Consider the following 21,964-nt stretch of genomic DNA (forward strand, 5'->3'; position numbering starts at 1 on the left):
CAGGTGAGTTTCAGAGTGGATACAATTCAGTGATTGGACGCCATTCAAAGCGGTGAATATGACGGACGAGGACGTAGCAGCAAAGAAGAGAAAATATAATCAGAGTGAGGAGAAACACCAAGCGGATAAAGCTCGTTCTAAAACGAGGGTGAACCTTGTGTTGGCTTTTACTCGTGGACGTGGAGTTGGTCTGCTTCCTGTTGGACAGGCAGGTGACAAACACCAGAGGTTAGCTTGTGCTAGCTTGCGTTAGCTTGAAGTGTAGGTACAAGCAGTGAAGGTACACACTACGGCCTGCAGTGAGGGTGAGCTTCTGGAAGAGGGGCCCAGTTTGAATGTTTACAAACATTTCTACTGACTCCTTCTTTAACATCACTGATATCCTCAAACATGTCAAACAGCAGCCGTCACGCTACACGTTTATCGTTTGCAGGGACGCTCAGACGTTCTTCACAGGTCGAAGCAGACGTACTGCATGGAAAAAAAAAACTAATATAAAACCATAGAGTGCACACCTTTAGTTACCATGACAACAAATAGTATTTAAAGATACAGTACACAGAGAAGCGATCATCACACAGGTCTCTCTGAACATCAAGATTTCCCTCTTCGTCTACATTTGTGTTTTTACTCTGTGATGTCGGACCAACCTCTAAATCATCCTCACCGCTTCATATTTTAAAAATAATATTCCAAATTTCAACCTGAGCCAAACATTCTGCAGCTCCTCTCGGCGGAACATCAAAACCACATTTTCTCTGTGGGCTGATGGTGCTGTAATAACAGGAGACAGCTAAACCAGATATGTGGATAAGGTCTAACCTGATCCGTCTCGTGGAGTATCAACACATTTCTGCATTTACTTCCAACTCCCTGAAGTCCTGAACCTGAAGTCCCAGAGCTCTTCAAACACCACACAGTCTGATGTGTGTGTGTGCTCAGCACGGGGAATACATGAAGCTGTGCTGAGTGAAAAACATTCTTCTGGTTCTGGACGCGCCTCTTGTAGCGGCGATACATCAACAGGAATATTTCAGTGACACTTTGAGATCCACGGAGACGATCAGTCGGCTCACATTCTTCACAGCGATGATCCTGGATCACAATCTGAGGCGCCCAAACACCTGAACAACATTAACAGTTCCTGAAGATACTATTCAACTGCTCCTCACTTTTCTGCAGCTCTGCACATTTTTCACAATCCTCTGCTGAAATATGGAGAACATGACACCAAACGTTGCCAGTTTTCTCCTTCTTTCTTTCTTCTCGGCTGTGTCGAAGCAGCACATGTGTAATGTTGTGATGTGGAAAGGTAAAGGTGCACTGCAGCTGTTTGGATCCTCAGGTGTGAAGTGAAATACAAGACACATTTCTGTTCCCTTTCTGAGTTACTGTAAGGAAGTTAAACGTACAATATATAGAATGTTTACATTATAATATCTAAATTAATGAATAATTGTGTTATATATATATATATTTGTTGAGTACTTACATTACCTCAAATATTTCCTACAGTTATCAAAGCCAGAGAAATACATAATTGTATAGTTATAACGGGATTTGTCTTGATGAGGCAGCGGCCATGATGAGCCGCCATGAAAGACACGTTTATCGTTGCCATGGAAACACTGGATGTTACGTCAAAGACCGCTGCATAAGGACCGCGCCCTTGAGCACCAGCATGAAACCAAAACAACTTGTGCTGCATTGTTGTGTTAGCATGCTAATGCTAGCGATCTTTATTATGCTCGTATCTTCACGCTGCATGGAAATTTACTCGAAATGAGCGTGAGCTAGAAACGCAGTTAAGCAGTGAGTACAGTATGTTATTCTTCTTTTCTCTAGTCCCTCAATTAAACAACTTCTATACACAAGGGGATGAGCCGGTCGGTCGGCCGTCCCGGCGATGTCAACAAACTGAAGATAGGACTCGGAAAACTCAGAAAACATCACAGACAGCGGGACTCGGGTGTTACACCCTTTGTAGACAGTCATGACTCACAGAGTTATTTTCAGAGGATATACTTGATTTCTATTACATTTAAGTGACTATTTAAAATTTAAGTTCTGACTCTTCAGTTGTTTGTTTTTGTCTCTCAGAAAGAAGAAACAATACACAAGGAGGACTCGGGAGGAAAAGGGAGAGAAAAAGACTACGGCTAATCGCCAGCAACGACGTAGGCAACCTGCCGAATGCAACAGACGCCACAGAAAAGTGAGGGGATCCCTGAGGACGAGGAGGACACACCCCCGAGACTCATCGCCACACTCGACACGTGTTGGACCCTCAGACGGCTGACATCAGCTGGAGCTTTGAAAATCCAAGAAGAAAAACATGTTTCCAATCAGAGTGAACATTCAGAGAATTTATTAAAATGCACGTTCATGCGTCGGAATGAACAAAGACGTTGATGTTTTGACTAAAAGAACTTCTTCGTCTGTGATTCATTTGACATGAACGGAGAAAAAATCTCCACCCAAGAGATGTGGAAACTTTTTGGTAGCCATTAAAAAATGTCTTTTTGGTTTTGAATCTGAAAAGTCTGACGCTCGTACCAACGGATTAGAATAAGTCTCAGAAACTCCAACAACAAAGGCTGTTTTCCAAACTGCCCACTACATGCTAATGCCCAACGCAGTATGCTGTATACTATGTTGGATCGTAGTACATAGTCTGACCTCCAGGCGGCGGTTATTCTGCAGTATAGGGTGCCATAGGAATGAGTTCTAAAACCAGGAAGTAAGTTAGCATTGTAGCGCCATGCGGTCGTTTGCCTCAAACTCAATGTTTTTGTTTTTTTGATGGGTTGGTGGTTAGATAAAATAAGGTCTGTGGTTAACATAAGCATAAGAGATGTCTGTGAAGGTTCTTAGTCATTCAGGTCATGGTGAATTTGAAGACTGATCCAAAGGCAGCTGGACTGGATGAAGATCTTCAAAAGATAAAGTTCAAGATCTTCAACAAGTCCAGTTGCCTTTGGATCAATCTTCCAAAGCAAAAGAGATGTTGGCGTGTTCTTGTATATAATTTAACACGTGAGTGAATACCCCAAATAGTTAATTTTGAAGTTTTGACGAGTCTTTAAAAAGACGGTTGCTAACAAGTGGCTAAATGAAACTACAGTGTGGTTGTTGGGGACATTAAACGTCATCGTCTGTGTTTGAAGTTACGTGAGTCAGACATGAGGTGTCATGTAGGTTTCATTTTTGGGTTAAGGCAAAGATTCAGTTAAGAAACAATTTATTAAGCTTCGGTTTCGCTAGCTAGTCCAAACCGCTTATCGGAGTCATCCTGAGTCGTAGTGGTGGTGACGTTGAAGCCATGCGACCATGGCGTAGTTTCGCATGTAGCACAGCGTTAGCTTTTTGCTACCAGGGATCACATAAATCATCATAAAAGTGGTGCTCATCTGACAGTGTGTTTGCCACAGAGCTTTTCTTTTTTTGCAAGGATCCAAGACCCCATGGCGTTGCTAACTTCCGGGTTGGCCAAAAAATATATATATATTTTGTTTCCTCTCTATACCAGGATAAGCAGGCTTTAATCATGTTATAACGCTGAACATTCACTGCTATGAGGTCTGGGTGGAAAGATCCAATCAAAAGCCTCCCTGGTTCCCCAGGGAATACTCTCCCCTGGTGCTCCTCCATGCTCCAGCAAATCAGGCACAAAATCCTCTAATGTGTCGCTGGCCAAAGTCAAAAGGAATCCCAATTCTGAAATTTGGATAATTGAAGTCAAATAGAACCTTTGGTACATTGGTGTCAGCCAATCACAGCCCATCAGGGTGAGATCAAGCCGTACTTCTTCAGGAGAATGAATGAATAAAGTGGTATGGTACTCGGTAACAGTCGGCCCGATGATCAGCCTGTTTAGTCTGAAACAAGGAGACTGAATATGCGTGTGTATTCCTTCTTTTTCAGAGTCTGTTCATTGGCTTTCTTCCGACAGTTGTGTATTTATCTTTGTTATTATTGTAATGGATTTTATTCCACAACATGAATGTACTTTTCTATAAATGTATATTGTGGTGCTGCAGCCATAAAGGTTTCTTTTAAGTAATTGGTAACACTTTAAATAAAGATCATAATATTCACAATTAACTAGCTACTTATTAGCATGCTAAGTAGTAGCATACTGGCTGCTTATTAGTACCTTTATTCTACATGAGGTCGCAATCGCCATGATCTTTTCACAAAACAAGACAGCAAAAACTGTAACCATCAATCTATGAAGCTCTAGATAGCTTTTACTTTGAAAATACTCAAACTGAAATGCCACAAAGTCACGGCCCGCCCTACACTACTTCTGTGTTTCTTGCTGTATTTCATAGTTTAAGGTAGCCGCTTCAACAACAAGCACCTACCGCCTAGTTGTAGAAAAAAAAAACTCTGCGCATCATCTGCAGCTTTACAAATAGGAAGTAAGAGTGTGTGAATTGTCGTGCATAGCTTGGGTTGCATTTGAAGTCATGAATGTTGCATGCCATTAAATAACTTGAGAGTGAAACATTAAGAGAAGAAAACCTGGCCCTCAGTATTTTCTACACCCTGGTTACGGTCTTGTTTAGCAGCATGCTAATAAGCAGCTAGTTATTGGTGATTATTGGGACCTTAATTTAAAGTGTTACAGATTACTTTTACTGACGGCAGAATTCATGCTTTTGTTCTGAACACCACAAATCTTCCATCAGTTAAAGTTTACACTCTTAAAAATGCTTGAATTCCTGACGTTGCATGTTTGACACATTTATGTCGTGTTTCTGACAGCAGGAGAGTTTTCTTCCCAACGTGCACAACAGTAAAAAATAATTTCACAACCGACAGATTTGTGTCTTTCTTTTCTGCTTAGACCTCCATGTTTGAAGTTGCTGAAGCCAGAAAGAGTTCCCTTAATAATGTTTTAACATTAGCTTCATGATAGGACGTGTGTTAGCTCATCAGTCATGTTGTAGAGATTATTAATAAATACCGGCTGCTTGGTGCCAGAAGCCCAGTAGTCCTTGTTCCAGCAGCAGAAGCCGGCCGCCACCATTGGACTGTGTCGTCCCCAAAACTACCGCCATCCTCGTTCATGCACGGCCTATATACAAATAATGATTGATTGATTGGACAGGGAGGACCGAGGGCATTAAGACCCCCGCCCTTTCATAGTCAGGTGCGCAGAACCTGTGTGTCTGAGAGACAAAGACAACACAAATCTGCTCGGATTGATGAAAAGCAACGCAGATACAAGATGCTGATATATCAGGAATCTGTTGTCTGTCGCTGTAACTCCAGAGTTAAAAGTGAACGGATATTTAAATGTGTAAATCAGGAGATATGACCGACACATCTGCTCCGGACGCTGCTCAGTTTTGGTTATTTTTCTGACGATCGAACAACAGAGATGTTTTATCGCTTTAAAGCCCCCCCTCCCACTTCTGAGAATTCTTCAACCCAAATCATACCAAAGATTGACCTTTGACCCGATGATGATGCATGTACGCGTCCCCTGGCTCTGCTGGGACAATAAGTGGAGGTATCAGGGGACTTTTAAAAACATCTTTATATAGCAGGTTAAAAAGTGACAAAGAAAAGCAGAGTTTAACTTCCATGTGAACCAAAAAATGCTTTCAGGAGACTTTCAAGAGTAACAAAAGTCAGTCATGTAAAGACAAGAACTATACAATAAATACATCATTCATGAGCAGAGATCAAACGTTTACAACATGTTGAGGTGACATGAGCAGACAGAACACTGTTAGAGAAGGCATGGCGTGACGTGTACACAGAGCCTCCAGTCTCCTCGCACACTGAAACCTGCACGACTTCCTTTCAGGTTTTCTCACCAGATCGAGTCCGTAACAGAGAGAGCGATGTGGGATTGAAGCGATTCCTCCGCCGTGGAACAAAACGACAGGCTGCTGATTTAGGAAAACACAAAGACGGTCGACTATTTGAAGGAGACAAACTGTGCGCGCATTATTTTCCTCGACGCGGTGCTGGATGGCGAACAGAAGGCCTCGTGCAGAATGAGTGCGGTGCGGGATTCAACAGCAATTCTTGACAGGAAACTCTGGCGTTTAACAAACTGTGTTTCTAAAGTCCGAAAATTTTTACGACTCGTCTCCATTGTAGAGAATCAGAACGACTCACGGCGGCACTCAAGTACAGTACGCCTAACCGCTGGAGACGCCATTAACCGCTTCATGCAAGTACATCGCCTCTTTACCGATTTTGCCCTACAAAGGTCTTGTGAAGAGTTCGCTAATTTTAGCACTTAGCTTTTCCTCTTATGTCACTTTCATTGCTCAGCCCGTTACAAAATGGACAACCCCGGAACTTCCATTAGTCAACCTGTGCTCTGAGTTTTGCTTCTAATTACATTAACGACGTGGTCAGTGGTGGTCTTGACTTAAAATCTAGAGTCCGTCCAATCTGAGACTGAGACAAGGCCGAAATTTTCGATTCCGAGATGAAACCAAGACCTTCAAAAAGTGGTATCGAGACCAAGACCAATTTAGAGTACTCCAACACTAGGAGGATCACGCTTCTTTTCCGGGTGACATCTTGCTCATCTTTTCTGAACCTCTACAATGGATTTGAGTGTAAAATGATCCACGACTCGGGTTGGAGAGAATCCAGAATTCCCCCTTAACAAACAGCATGGTATCGTCTGCATATCGGAGTGACATTTCCAAATGTTCATCGTCCTGCCCCCCCTAAACCGGGGGATGACGAAACTATCGAAGCATGGCGTCCACATAGTGCACAAGTGACGCCCACAGAGAGAAGAGAGAAACTATGAAAGGTCGTTTTAGAGGCACTGGTTAGAAACGTTTTGTTAACTCTCCGTTTGTGCTTTCAGGGATGACTGATTGTTTGGGAATTAACGTAGTGATTTGGAGACCGTGGTACCTTCGCACTGATGTGAAGATAATGAAGATAATGCACATGGCCAAGGCCGTGTACGCATACAAACAAACACAGTAACAATAACATGTTCATATATGGAGATCTAACAGAATGGCTATACAAAAACAAATACTCGCTAAATAAGGCATTTTACGTTGAATAATACGTCATGAAACTAAAAAAAAGAATGAATGTCATATTTGGTGAGAGTTTGGCAAAGCAAAAGGAAAAAAGTAGAATAAATTATATGGAGCCACAAACTTGTGACAAGGCAACAACTATGTTTTTTTTTTTCTCAACAAGAAATGTGACCTGTCGGGACGAGACGGGAGAAGACATCAAAAACGTGTGCGCATGCATGCACACAGACACACTCTCTCTCTTGTGACCTCACACACACACACTCTCTCACACTCTGAAGGAAACACAGGACTCTACGGGAACAGGTTCACAAAAAGACACTGTGCAAAAAATCGTTTTCAGGTATGAAAACGAAACCAAAGTGAATTCCAACATGTGACATAAACGCCTCTAAATACACACCCTGTTCTGCAGACACTTTGCATCATTTCATGTACAGTACAGTCAGAAAACACCGGGACTAACCGCAACGCCAAACATCGCTTCTGTCAAGTATTTTTTTCCCAATGCAGAAACAAAAAGGTGAAAGAAAAAAACAAAAAGAAAAACAGCAATATACAGCGATAGATTTACATATTTAGAAACTCTTAGTATGAACTGCTTTAAAACTCAACCGAAGAAAACAAAGAGCGATGCTTCTCACAGCCGTGCATCCCTCCTCGTCCTGTTTTTTGATCTGTTCTTCATTCCTGAACAACAAATGATTCCCTTTCTCTGGACAGACGATGCACAGGATGGAAAAAAAAGGTGAGGGGGTCGACCGATGAGATGATGCTACAGGTCATGAGTGGATCCGTTCTGCAGCTCTAATACGTCACATGTGGGAGTCGGATAAAACCAGAACAGAAAGAAAATCCTCCTCCTCCCTCCCCTCCTCTCGTCTCCCTCCATCTCGCCGCCTCACTGGTTGCAAGGCATAATACAATCTCATCTGCCTCCTACCGCCCCCTGGTGGCCTGAAGGTGCTCTTAATTTTACAGTTCCTTTTTCCTTGATTTCCTCTCAAAGTGACTTTGTGTTTTGAGTTGTTAAAAAAAAATCTCGACATGATGAAAAGAATAAAAGAAATGAATCTCATGATTGTTCTCTGCTTGTTTATCGATGAAAGCAAACAAGAAGGTGGAGTTCTTGTTCTCAGTGTTTCCTCTTCCTGTCTGAAGAGTGAAGAAGCTGGTGTAGCGTTAATAATCGAGGTCAAGTTCAAAAATATATTTATGCTAAGTATCTAAAACGTGGTGGAGCTGGGGCATGCAGACAGACGATCTGAAAAACGACGATGAATTGACCTGTCGTGTGACCTTTGACCTTCCAGTTTAATCACGAATTTTTCCGTCTTTGAATAGAAAAACTAAAATAAAAAACATCTCTTAAATAAAGGTTGTATCAGGGGCTGATGTCTGTTATCTTTGTATGTTGTGGATGTGTTTATAACCTCGAGGTCGGAGATATTCTTGCTTTTAACCGCTCATTCACGTTATGAGCGTTACGCCTGCCTCCTGTTCCTCTGCGGTCATGTTCGGAGCCTCGGCTGTGCAAACCTCAAAAAAATGAACACCAAGTGGTCGCAAGCAGCAGTATGCACATGAACAGCAGAGGGCAGTGTAGAGGCAGATGTGACAGAATTAAGGCCCTGTGGCCACCTGGCGTTTCGTCTGGGCAGAAAAGCGCTGCACATCCGTCCTGTCTCCATGACAACAGTCTGTTGACAACGGTCGCTGTATGGCCGACACTGCTCCGTTACTTTTTACTACATGTTTTATATTTCAGATTGTTTATTTCCTGATCAGACACTGAGCGAGGAGGATGAGGGTACAAGACCCGATCTGCAGGAGACTAAAATACGGGGAACATTTGGAAAAGAGCGCCTGGTGACGTCAACAGCGCCTTTCTGAAAAGTCTAACAGAAAAGGGGGAAGTGCTCAGAAAAAAAGCCCATGGACGCTTTTTCTCAGGGTGGCCGCTTTCCGCTGTGAACACTCTCTGCTCGTTGAAAACAATGGAAAAAAAAAGATGCTGTCGCTCAGGTAAAAACGCTAGGTGGACACGGGGCCTTAGACAGCAGCAGAGACAACGACGACAGAAAGCGACAAGCTGAGACACAAAGTCTGTGATGATGGCGATGTGTCGGTCAGAAGATCTCGGGGACGGTTCAGCTCTGTTTTAGAAGTCAACGGGGAAAGCTTCAAAACTTACCCTGAACTTTCATCTGAGTGCGTCTGTTGTTTTAGTTATTTTCCTACAGCTGCTGAAACGCTGACAGACGGTCACTCAGTAAACGCAAGAGTCAGTCTGAGCTGATCTGACCTCACTATTATATCAAGTTAGTTCTGATCCCCGAATGAACATTACAGTCACCTCCTCGGGTGTCTGTAGAACCTGACCTCTACGGGGCGCCCTCTAGAGGTGACCTCCAGTAACACGCGCAGGGCAGAGCCAGACACATGAACGCTAAACGCTTCACGATGCAGCCGCTTCGCTAAACAGCGAGCGTATCTCCGACCTCGGAAAAGAAAATGGAGTTTGAGCTTCACGCAATCGGGGAATGCTGGTTTAAGCTTCGAGTTCATCTTCAAGATAAAAAACTCAATGGAGTATGCTGGGAGTGAGAATAGAGACACAGGTGCTCGTTAAGATTATCAGGACCACCTCAACGCTCATCGCCATCCCTTTGAGGTCATAAGCGGGGAAATATGCACGCCAACGCTCAGCTGTTTTATTCTCCTGCAGTGTGTGTGTGCGTGTGTTGATAAAGTGTCACTCATGACTCAGTCTGGATGCAGAATGAAGGGGAAGAATACACAGAAGATTTCTTACACTAGTTGTTTTTGTATACAAGGAGGAGGGGGAGGAGGCGGAGCTTGTGGGGGAGTGGGCTGGGTCTTGGTATATAAACAAAACCAAGTCGAATATAATCATCATTATTAGTCATCATCATAGTAAAAGTCTTTACATGGACATTGACTGACAGACACGGCACAAACTTTACACGGTTGCTCAGCGGAGGAGGAGGCGGGCGCAGTTTCTCCTCTTCTACACCTCCTCTCCTCCCGCCTGTCTTTGCTCCTCAGCGTCCTGCTTCTCCTCCTCCTCCGGTGCCTCCCCTTCTGTGTCCCCCGTTCTCTCCTCCTTCTCCTCTGCCGCCGCTCCCTCAGGGTGCTGATGGGAGTCTGGTTCCTGGGGCTCTGCAGGCTCCTCCTCTGCACGCCCCTGCCCGGCGGCGGCGGGCTCCTCAGCCAGGGAGAGACCGGAGGTGGAGGCGAGGGAGGGAGACGAGGAGGACACACTCGCTTTAAATGTACTTTCTCTCTCGGCCTTCTCCCTCTCCTCCTCTCTCTCCCCCTCCTCGCGCCCTCTCTTCCTCCTCCTCTTGGGGCTCCCCGGTGAGCCGTCCAACGCTCCAGGAGGCATGGCGGGGAGCGCCATGATGCCCCCGTGCGGGAGGAACATGTGCGGGTACAGCAGGCCGTGCGACATGCCAGGGATCAGGAACGGGTTGAAGGTAAGATGGCTGCTAGTACCGCTGCCCAGATGAGCAGCGCCAAACTGCGCCCTGCTGGTGGAGGTGATGATGGCCGCTGACTCCGCCCCTCCTGCCCTTTTTTTTGTGTCTGCCGCGCCTTTCTCGTCCTGGCTCCGCTCCTTCTCTACTCCAGCAGAGCCAGAGGACGCGGCGCTCTCTCTCTCAGCAGGCGTCGTCGACGAGGGACTGGCTGCCTCAGATGTAGACGGCGCGGTTGTCGTGGTAACCTTTGCAGCAGACAATGTAGAAGAAGAGGAGGAGGAGGTGGAGCTCGGGTGAGGAGGAGGCGGTGCGTGTGCCATCATCGCACTGACGCTGAACAAGGCGTGCTGCGGGATCGCAGCCCCATGAGGGTGTGGGATGCCGTGAAGCATCATGGGTAACATGCTCAATCCGTTCTTTGTGTCTTCTGACGACACCGCGCCTCCTCCCGCCTGCACGGCTGCAGAGAAACCGTGAGGGAATCCGGCCGCCATGATCCCGGAGATGGGAATACCCATCCCGCCGCGGAGGTTCTGCATCGCCACCATCGAGTCCATGCTGCCGATCAAACCGCCGTTCATGAAGAGGGGCGGGCCCAGGCCAGAGGAGCCAGAGTCTGAGACGGAGAGGAGGGGCTTAGGCATCTCGCTGCGAGGTCGCCGGCCTCGACGCCGAGAACCGGGGTCTCTGTTGACCGGTTCTGTCAGGATCCGCGAGAACATCCCCTCAGGAAGGAAACCCTGCAGGAGGAGGGAGGAGTCAAAGATCAGGGAGGCGTGGTCAAAGCTGCAGCAGGACGTCATTAGGAGAAACAAAACTTTACTCACAGAGTGTTTGACCACGTCAGCCCAGTCCGGAGCTACAAAATACTCAGCGTTTGCATCAAGCCACCTGGAGAGCTCCTTAATGGCCGGCGCCATCGCCCCTCCGAGCTGCAGGGCGAGAAAACAACAACAGTACAAGAACGATGTTAACCAGTATGTGTAGCTAAAATGTTTACTGCATTGTTCTTTCATTACTTCCTGAATATTTCCATATCCATATAATCCACGCTCGCCGCGGTCCGTCAACACTATGAACTACGGCGACCTCTTGTGGAGCAAAAGCGCGGCGCTGATGGACTGCATGTATCCGGCAGCCCCGTTTGTCTGAACCAAACCTTTTCACTTCTGGATTTTCAGCGCTCAGCACATTGAAATGCCAGTCGTCAATGTCACTGTTCCGTCAGCTAACCAATCAAAAATCAAGAAGGGGCGGGACTTCTGACATCATCATTGTCAGCATCAGAGGAGAACCTGAACTGACTCGTCTTTAAGGAACAATGTCAGGCGTAGAGCTGCAGCTAACGCCGGGACACGATTCAGTTTTGACGACTGAGTTGATCCAAATTAAAGTGTGAAGCTTACAAATAATTAAAAAACAGAAGGGAAGTGATGCAGCGTACGTAACCTAGCAACCGTAAGCAGCAGTGAAAGGTGCTCTGAAGTTAAGGTTCTGAGCGCTGCCGTTAGTGACCACAGGACTCTTCTGCGTGAATATTGCGTTGGTCAGAGTGTCTACTGACCAACGAAATGTGAAATAAATCCATCCAGTCCTTTTGTTTGTGGTATGCATAAATCTTACAACACAGAGAAAAATGTTCTCTCCTTGTGATGTCACAGTGGGATTCTGGTAAAAAAAAGAATCCCCTCCCCTCCCCTGATATCTCCACCCATGGACTCCACCTCCAGCCTAGAACAAAATTTTTGCACAGGTCGGCCATTTTTATTCTCGCTTCAGAGGACTGCTGTCTACCGGGGAAAACTCAGGGGGGGCTCATTACATTTAAAGAGACACACACACCAAAACGGAGCGTTCTGAGAGAGCTGGTTTAAACATGGTCACAAACCTCCTCTGGTGCTTGATTCATGTTATATTTTGACCAAAGCACAGCACAGATGTTTCAATTAGACCACAGGGGACTGTTAGAAAAGGGGGAGAAGAGGGGGATAATATGTCCTCTTTAACCTCTCATGTTTTTTAAACAGTGGTTTGATGTTTCTCACCCTGCGTCCGGTGCCTCGGTGCACCACAGGAACTCTCTCCTCCCCCGTCAGAGTGTTGATGTCCAGCTTGGTGGGGTCCTTACAGCGATGCCTCCTCTGCTTCGGGCGCTCCACGAAGCCGTGTAACAGACCAGCTCCGGACTAGAGACAGGGGGAGTCAGAGCAGGTGAGAGAGAATTAAAACTTATCCGCCCCCCTAAAGACGTCAAAAGTAACCAATCATCATCCTCACATGAGCGAATGAAGGGAGCTCCATGCTGTATCCTGGATTCTGCCTCAACCACTCAATCAGACCTTTACTCGCCGCCTCTCTGTCGATGGCCACGATCTCCGGCTGAGGAGGCGTCTGGGTAGGGGTTGGCGTAGAGGAGGAGGACGGCGTGGGGGGGCCTGCAGGTCGGTCTGAAGGCGAGGGGGACGGAGATGAGGTGGAGGAGGAGACGGAGGAGTGGCTGATCACCTCCACGCGGCCCTGCAGAGACAACGTTTTCAATTCTTTAGTAACACTCAAAATCTATTTTTTCATCCCCCACAATGCACTGGGCGTGGTCACATACACCTCTCCTCCACCCACCTGTGTGTCGGGGAGGTGCAGTCCTCTGTTCTTGGTGAACTCAGAGTACAGAGCCTCCACGTTTCTCCTCCTGCCCCTCCTCCTCCTCAGGGAGTCGTCTCCTCTCAGGCTCCCGTTGATGATCTGCCCCGTCACAGGGTGGATGAGCCCCGCCTGCAGGATTCCCGCCATGTCAATGCCCACCGAGCCAGTCAGCGGGGCGGTAATGGGGGGTGGCGGCGGCAGCTTGTGACCCCCCCCTGGTGAGGCCGCAGACTCTCCCGCTCCGCTGGTGGTGCTGATCTCTCCGGACGACTTGGTCAGGTCGATGGCTGCTTCCTGCCAGCCGTTTATCAACATGGCTCCCGTACGGTGAGAGGGTGGGGCCACCACAGGAGCGGCCCCGCCGGAGCTGGTGGTGGTAGCGGTAGACGACAACGATTTCCCGGCCAGGACTTTAGCGGCGGCCGCAGCTGCTGCAGCTTCATAGTCAAACCTCCGCCCTCCCGCTCGCTTGAGCTCGGGGAGGTAAGGCGGAGCCACCAGCCTCTCCTGTAAGAGAGGCAAGGAGGTGAGGCGCCAAGCTCCGCGCCCACATGCCCCGCCCCGCTGCATGTACTGTCAGGGTGGACAGGGTGGGTGAGGGGTAGACAGGAATGGGAGAGAGATGGAGGATTGTTAAACACACATATGGACAGAGACACACACACACACACACAGACACAGAGGAGGCCAACAACCAGACCTGAGCTCAACACAGATCAGATCATTCTCTCTGCTGCAGCCTCCTGAAGGAGTCATGACCACTTCCTGCTTGGGTTTACTTCTGGGCGAGTGTCATAGAGATAAGGAGAGGAGTGCGGTAAATGAGAGAGAAAACAAGACGTTGAATCCTGATTGGCTCACAGCGGTTATTAATGCGCTACAAGAAGCAGCTCTCTCTGCTCCGTCCACACAGGCAGACCGATCATATTCACAGGTAAAGTCCTGATGGTGTCTGCTACAGATCGACAAAGGAGAGAGACGGCTAAGTCACCTGTTCAAGTGGAACGGATATTTTGATTTAAAGCTTGAGCTCAAGTCTGATTTGAACATGTAGAATATCAACAGTTTATGAAACAGAGACAGAAAAGGAGCGGAGCGATGGAGAGAACGAGAGGACACAGACCTCGTACACATTTCATGTTGATGTATTTTGTGTCCTCATGAATCAGTGAAGTGCAGATCATTAAAGGTACAGGACACATGTTTTTGTACGTCATTTGCAGTGATGTTGAGGTTTTAAAGCAGTGAGACTCGTCGTCTTGGGATGAAAGTTGAAATGTTTTAATGCCCCAATAAGTGCAGAGAAGAGCGCCCAGCGAGCACGCTGCACCAGAGGAAAACAAGCGTTCTGCTAGCAACATTTATCTAGCTCTCTCTATGACAGTTGGCTCACAGGTGAATGGATTTGACATTAATTATATTTGATTGTTTTATTTTTTTCTTTCTATTTCAAATCAGTGAGAAGACGGGAACACTCGTAGGAAGCAGAGAAAGGACGAGGCGCTGCACGCTTCATGCACTTTACGATTAGGAAAGAACAATCATCATATTTATTAGCATTGTTAGCATTATAAGCATGACCATATGTGCAGACTGGGCCCCTCTTGTATAAACTACGTTGTGATAAATAGACATAAATGTGGACAGATGACAGACGCTGAGATAGAACAGGGAGTTGAATCGCTCAGTCATCAGGTCACAGGTGAGTTCTCACCTTAGGCAGTCTGGTCAGCGGGGGCGGGATGGAGAACCCGAGCCCAGGACCGGCCTGCTGGACCCTGGACTGGCTCGGGACGGAGCTGGAGGCCGTGGTGGTCAGGAAACTGGCTCGGTGGTGCTGCTGCTGCTGCTGCTGGGACAGACTGTTAGCCAGGCAGGAGTTAACGGGGAGCGAGCCGGGGGAGTCGTACTGCTCGCTCGATGACGGCCACTTCCCCTTCAGGATGGCGTGACAGATGCTGTCCAGGCGGTTGATGATGACGCGGTCCTGCCGGGAAAGGGAAAAAGGTCTGAGCTAAAGACATGACGACGATGATGAGGGAAGTTGTTCAGCCTTTTCAAATGAGAACTTAAAAAGACTGAGATGTTAGCATCAGACTCAATAAAATGAGCCGCAGGGCCGGTGACGTTGTTGTGGTGGAGCTGGACTCTGACAGATAATCTCAAAGTGGGAAACATCCACATCTTTGTGTTACAGGTCATGTTGAATGCATTCTACATGTTTTATATAAAAGACTCTGCTGTACCTTCGGCCACTCAGAGAATGAGTAGAGAGCTTTCTCCTGCAGCAGCTGAGCGATGGTTGGCTCCCTGCTGTCATGGAGGCTGTCGGGAATCTCACACATGGACATCGGAGCGGCAAACCTCGGGCTGCCGACGTAACCCTCAGACACGAGCACTGAGGAAGAGGAGGACATATCTTAAATAAAGCACAACATAACTACATGAGTAGAATCTCATACTCAGAGGCTATAATGGTGCATTCCATTTATCTTGGATGTCGGAGCTGGGAATGAAGTTACACCTGACAACGTTCCAATTAGGAGTTGGCAACAAGTCGGAAAAGCAACATGGACGCCTCCAGGAGAACCTGGTTTGCCAGATATGAGAGCAGTTATCAGGTCAAACCAACAGGTGTTGCAGCGATGGAAGCGGGCAAGAGAACTGGTTCAGATAGAAGTGATTGTACCCGACCTAAAAAGCCTCTGCATGTTTCTAATAAGCTCCACGAGCAGAAACGTGCTCAAACTAGGATCAATATTGGAGATGCTTTTGAAAAATGGAGAGAGGTTAGAACGCAGAGAGGTTTACAGACCGATGCAGAGCTGGCTAAACACTGAAGCTTCAGTGTCCAACACATGGCAACCTGCGTGAGCATGGACTCTAGAGAGAGAGGGGGGCGGGGGGGGAAACAGCTCTTTATGATGTTTAGAATTTGGACTGCAGTTACGGAAGTCCCTACAAGTTTCCGACTTTTTGATAAAACTAGTCAACCCAATGGATCTCTCACTGGGATCAAACTATCAATCAGTTAGTCAAACAAAACGTAATGACTTGTTTGGTAAGTTGAAGATGTCTATCGGGCTTTGAGAGCCGTCCTTACCAGGTGTAGCCGGCCTCTCCTCCTTCACCTGTCCTTTCACCATCAGACTCCCCGAGGCGTCCACCAGCCCATCGACAGGCTCGAGCTTCGGGGTCAGGACGGTACTGTCGGCCTCCAGCATCTCCTGTTTGGTCTCAGCTTTGATCTCAGGTCCGGCTCTGAACTCCAAGCTCTCCGGTTTGGCCTCGGGTTTGATCTCTGAGCTGTCGGGATACGTCGAGAACTCCAGGCCCTCTGGCTTCGTCTCTGTCTTCAGTTTGGATCCGTCTGAGAAAGCTGTGAACCCGAGAGCTAAAGGTTTGTTTTCGGGTTTGACTCCTGAGAAAGCTGCAAACTGGAGGACTTCAGGTTTACTGTCCTCACTCTCAGGCTTCACGGGGAGGCTCAGGTCTTCAGGTTTGGACTCCAGAGTCTCTGCTTTGACGGTAAACTCCACCTGCTCAGACTTGGTCACCAAGTCCTCTGACTTCACAACGTAGGAAAGTTCATGTTTGACTTGGGAGCTGTCGGGGTAGACGTCGTCAAACGTCTCCGTCTTGGTTTCTTCCCTCTTGATCGGCAGCTCCAGCTCCTGACGTCTCTTCTCTCTGACATGATCTGACAAGAGAGGAAACTTCAGATCTGAAGGCTTTGTGTCAACACTGTCAGAGAGATCAGGGGAAACTTTCCCTTGGCTTTGGTGGAGTAGATTGTCCTTGTTGTCAGCTGGGCAGTCATAGTTCTCCTGATCCATGGAGATCTCAGTTTTGATCCCATCTATCTGTGAGGAGGCTTCCTCAGACTTTGACGCCGCTGCAGGTGATGACGCAGAGGCACAGGAAGGATTTGCATATTCTGAATAAATGCTCTCATGCTCCATGTCATTGGGTTTGGTGTCCTCGCACAGGGGAACATTCAGAAGAGAAACACCGTCCATCTGGCCTTCTGAGATCTCGTCCACTTGATCTGCAAGATCGCTGGAATTCCCCTCCACTTGCACAAACTCTCCAGGTGGATTCCCGATCAGTGTTTCAGAGACAGGTGAGTTTTCCAGAGTGTCTTCTTCCCCGGTTTGATATAAAATCATCCCATCCACCTCCTCTCCGGGCTCTTCAATCGACTCGGGACAAACGAGGCTTCCCTCCTGTTGCAGCTTTCCCAGATAGGCTTGCACGCCCTGCAGACACTCCTCTTTGCGCTCTGATTGGTTGAAGCTCTCCTGAAGGTCTTGAGAGAGTTGATTTGATACCTCCATCCTCTCGTCCTGCTCTCCAACGCTTGGCTCGGGTTCCATCCCATCCATCTGTGGTGCCACCATTTGGGGACTTAAGACTCCCAGACTTCGGTCAGCGCCTGTGAGGATAAACCATAAAGCTCTTTTTAAACTGACCCCTATTTTACATATTGAGGTTTTTAACCCTCATGCATCAGTTTAATTTACTACCCTCTTCAGTCACTAAGGACAAAAATGTCCATGCCAAAAAACTGCTATAAAAATAGAACAGATTGATATTTTATTTTTCTACTTTTTTCTGCATACATCTCTTAAACAACTTCAAAAATATAAAATATTGAGTAATTATCAGGAATTTAACCCTTTAATGGCAGTTTGATTACATGATTCTGGCATTTAAAGGGTTAAATTCCTGATAATTACTCAATATTTGGTAGTTTTGAGCAGGGCTGTTTAAGAGATTTATGCAAAAAAAAAAGTAGAACAAAAATATCAATCTGTTCTATTTTTATAGCAGTTTTTTGTAAGTGGACATTTTTGTCCTTAATGACTTAAGAGGGTAGTAAATTTGTTTCCCAGTGTTCTACTGATCTATTAAAAAAATAAAATGTGCATTCCAAAATGTGTCAAGAGAGAGTCTTTCTTACAGAAATGTGTGCCATATGCACAAACACAGACAAAATGATGGCCAGATGAAGAGGAAACTTTTGACCAAATGGACAAAAATGTCCATAGTGACACATGAGGGTTAAAAGACATGATGGTTCAGAAAGTTGGGAAATAGTCCAAGTTCCAAAACTCTCTTTCATACCTTGATCTTCATCCCCCTCCTCTCCCTCCAGACTTTGAGTCGTGTATTTTTTCTCTTCCACATCTTCCTCCTCTTTGTCTTCAAACTCAAACCCGGCGCTGGCATCCTGTCCGTCCTCTTCCTCTTCCACAGGATTGGTCAGACTCTCAGTGACATCAGAGTGGCCCAGCCTATCCTGCGGGTCGTGGGCGGTGATGTCAGACAGAGAGAGGGGAGGAGGAGGGACGTAGGGAGGAGGCGGGCTCGCTGACAGGTCGGTCTGATCCGCGCTGGGCTCCTCGCTCACGCCGATGTCCTGAAATCACAGAAGAAGTGCAATCATGTCAGGAGATTTGATTTTTTTTAAGTGATCAATCTCTGCTGCTCTACGGTTTGTTGTCGTCCTATTTGAGGGGTAAGGCCCAAACTGAAGAACGTCTCAGTTGAAGTAGGAGCTCGCCCACTGAACATCCCTTCACCTTCAGTTTTAAAGAAAGAAACTATCCATCAGTATTCTGCTGAAGTCGCCCCCGACACGGGACACGGACTAACCTTGAAGAGCATGTAGCTGGAGCTCAGCGGCTCCACCGAGTCTCCTGCAGACGGGTGGGAGGGAGAGGAGGAGGGGGGGAGGCCCAGACACTCCTCCAGAGTCCCTCCTTCCTCCCCTCCTCTGTCTCCCCCCTGAGCCTCCTCGTCCTCCTCCTCCAGGAAGCCGGGCTCCAGAGCGGAGGGACCCAGGATGGGATCGGACTCGTTGAACATGTGGTGCGCTGGACTCGAGTGGTCCGTGCCGTCCCAGGGAGCCTGCAGGGAGGAAGGAGATAATCATTCACATCAATGTGGATATAGAAGCAGAAAAAAGGATTAGTCTGTTGTATAAGGCAAGGCAAGGCAGGGCAAGTTTATTTCTATAGCACATTTCAACAACAAGGCAATTCAAAGTGCTTCACACAAGACATCAAAAGCATCACAACAGAGGAAAGAAAAGAAACATTAAAATATAAATTTTAAAAATCACTGAAATTATTAAATCTGAAAATATGTTCAAATAAAAATAATTCAAGTGAAATTAATTGAAGTAAAAATATAAAGAGTTAAAAGTTACAGTGCAGAGTTAAAGTTTAAAATCTTACTAAAGTTGTTTAATGAAAGGCCGCTGTAAATAGGTGTGTCTTCAACCTCGATTTAAAAGAGCTGAAGGTTTCAGCAGACCTGCAGTTTTCTGGGAGTTTGTTCCAGATATAAGGAGCATAGAAACTGTACGCTGCTTCTCCATGTTTGGTTCTGACTCCGGAGACAGAGAGCAGACCTGTCCCTGACCACCTGAGCGGTCTGGATAGTTTGTAATTAATCAGGAGGTCACTTATGTATTTTGGCCCTAAACCATTAAGCGCTCTAGGACTGGGAGCACTGGGAGCCAGTGTACAGACCTCAGAACTAGACTGATGTGATCCATTTTATTGGTTTTGGTATAAGACGTTTAATACCAATGTTCTCATCTAATCAGTACACTGTGTCCTGGATCCCAGTACGACCAGTATACCAGTATAAAATGCAGACACATTTAACCTCAGTGTGTACCTGTAACTGATCGAGCTCCACTGACGGCGCCATCAGCCCCGTTTCCTCCGACGATCCCTGCTCTCCAACGAGAACATCACTCCTCAGTTTGGAGTCGAGGTCGGCTCCGCCCACTCCGTACGAGTTGAGCATGCTCTGCCCTCCCGCAGCAGAGTTAAACGGGAAGCCGTTGAGGGCGTCCTTGGCCGTCTTCCCTCCGTGCAAACCGTCCGCAGACATGGCGTCGTGGTGCAGAGCGCCGAGCTCCAGGGTCTCATCCAGAGGGGGGCAGTCCAGGAAATCTCCCCGAGAGCCAGGAACTATCCCCAGGCTGGGGGAGGCAGGCGGGGGAGGGTGAAGGTGAGGGTGAGAGGAGGACGGGGAGGGAGCAGACGGAGGCACTGGGTGGTGCTGGTGGTGGTGGGAGGACTGGTGGGGGTATTCAGGGGGCTGAGGGGAGTGTTGACTCAGACTGGAGTCGTAGAGACAGCAGTGAGGGTGAGACAGCTGAGGGTGAGACGAAGAGGAGGAGGAAGAGGACGAGATCCCGGGGTGAGTCGTTAACCCCGGGTGGTGGGGGTGATGATGACTCTGAGCGTGGAGGTGGGAGGGGTGACCCCTGACGTAGTTCCTGTGAGCCTCCAGGAAGCTCAGCTGGGGGTCGTTCAGGATGTAGAAGTCGGTGCGGCTCAGGCCGTGGCGCGCAGCCCCGATGAGAAGGTCCCGGTCGTGTTTGCCGGACTCCCACCACACGGGGAGGTAGAGGGAGGGGCGGCACAGCTGGAGGCGGGCCGAGATCAGAGGGTGACGGAGAACCTGAGGGAGGGGGACACAGGTTAGAGAGGAGGAGGTGTTTGACCTAAACTGCCCGAATCAAACTCTTCCTCTTCAAAGCCAGGAGACATAAATGTGAGTGTTTGTGAAAAGAGCCCACCTGCTCTCTGATCTTCCGCAGCAGCTCGATGCGGTACAACGTCCTCGCTGCTCTCTCTTCTGTCAGAGGCTCCACGAGCACAGAGGGGTCCACCAACCCTGAGAGAAATGAGAGAGAGAGAGAGAGGGGAGCTGTTTTCACATCTGCTCTCCTGAACATATCTGGAGAACTTCAGGAGGACTGCTCCTCTCCTGATATGGCTGTTCACACATGCATCTCACAGCAGGAGACTATCCCTCCCCCCACTCGCTCCAGGTGAATTCTCCTGATTATATCCTGCTGCGTTCTCACATCAGCTCACTCTGACTTTCTGCAGAATAAACACGAGGAGGCTGGAGGAGAAACTCTGGGTGAAGAGAGAAACATTCTGCTGAACTTCCAAACTCCATTCGATCTGCAGAGTCCCTCTGCACCTTTAAGAAAAAGCTAAAGACCAGCTCTTTCATGAATACCTACTAACTTAATGATGATGGTCTCCATATTATTGATGATGATGATGGTAATGACGATGGTTTTTGTTTGATAACAACAACTTATAAGATTGTTTCTATACTGATTAGAGCTCTCAAGAACTGCCGTCAATGTTGTGCTTTGCCTCTGTGCAATACCTGTCAGCACCTGTGTGTCCAATCGTTTGCTCTTACTGACATTGTTCCCTTTTTTCTAGATCCTTGCTTGTGTTGTTCTTACTCTCTGATGTACGTCTCTCTGGATAAAAGCGTTTGCTAAGTGAATTGTAGAATTGTGTTCAAACATGACGCTCAGCATGAAAATATCAGAATAGTTTGTGCGAGTGTGAAAGCACGATGACACGGTGATCATCAGCATCGAAGCAAAAAGATTAAAAGTGATGGTAAAGTGTCATTTAGACACCAGAACATGTAAATATAAAGCCCCCTCTTTCTGTGAAGTCTGTACCTTCTTCCTTCCTTGGAGGCAGTTTGCAGGCCGTCCTGCACATGTTCACAAAGGAGTTGAAGTATCTCTCCAAGCTCTCGTCCGTCTTCCTCTCCAGTCGCGCCAGAGCTCGGAACTGAGACCAGTCGAAGATTTTCCTCTCCGGGTCGTACACCACCCCGAACGACGACACGGTGCGGTAGAAGTCTGCCTGTTCCCGACGAGTCCACCTGAGACATTTTGACATTAGAAATATGAAATAAGCGTCTTTTGGAGAACAA

At 47.4% G+C, this 21,964-nt stretch overlaps 2 protein-coding genes across 4 annotated transcripts in view; one reads left to right on the forward strand and one right to left on the reverse strand.

Moving 5' to 3' along the window:
- rspo4 (R-spondin 4) overlaps positions 1–3,981 on the forward strand; it is a 30,799-nt gene extending 26,818 nt beyond the window's left edge. Inside the window, exon 5 of the mRNA XM_065955265.1 lies at positions 2,101–3,981. Coding sequence (XP_065811337.1) covers positions 2,101–2,219 — 119 coding nt within the window. The 3' untranslated portion in view covers positions 2,220–3,981. The remainder of the gene's footprint in view (positions 1–2,100) is intronic.
- Positions 3,982–5,530: 1,549 nt separating this feature from the next.
- chd6 (chromodomain helicase DNA binding protein 6) overlaps positions 5,531–21,964 on the reverse strand; it is a 70,795-nt gene continuing 54,361 nt past the window's right edge. For 2 of the 3 annotated variants that reach the window (XM_065955262.1, XM_065955263.1), the window contains exons 33-45: positions 21,705–21,913; positions 20,787–20,884; positions 19,874–20,668; positions 18,842–19,096; positions 18,311–18,605; positions 16,287–17,618; positions 15,430–15,581; positions 14,898–15,170; positions 13,160–13,756; positions 12,818–13,057; positions 12,586–12,726; positions 11,368–11,472; positions 5,531–11,280 (exon numbers count right to left, since the gene is read on the reverse strand). In XM_065955262.1, coding sequence (XP_065811334.1) covers positions 10,069–11,280; positions 11,368–11,472; positions 12,586–12,726; positions 12,818–13,057; positions 13,160–13,756; positions 14,898–15,170; positions 15,430–15,581; positions 16,287–17,618; positions 18,311–18,605; positions 18,842–19,096; positions 19,874–20,668; positions 20,787–20,884; positions 21,705–21,913 — 5,704 coding nt within the window. In that variant the 3' untranslated portion in view covers positions 5,531–10,068. The remainder of the gene's footprint in view (positions 11,281–11,367; positions 11,473–12,585; positions 12,727–12,817; positions 13,058–13,159; positions 13,757–14,897; positions 15,171–15,429; positions 15,582–16,286; positions 17,619–18,310; positions 18,606–18,841; positions 19,097–19,873; positions 20,669–20,786; positions 20,885–21,704; positions 21,914–21,964) is intronic. The other variant, XM_065955264.1, reaches the window with a different exon arrangement.

This window comes from Labrus bergylta, chromosome 5 (genome assembly GCF_963930695.1).
Source record: "Labrus bergylta chromosome 5, fLabBer1.1, whole genome shotgun sequence".
NCBI lineage: Eukaryota > Metazoa > Chordata > Actinopteri > Labriformes > Labridae > Labrus > Labrus bergylta.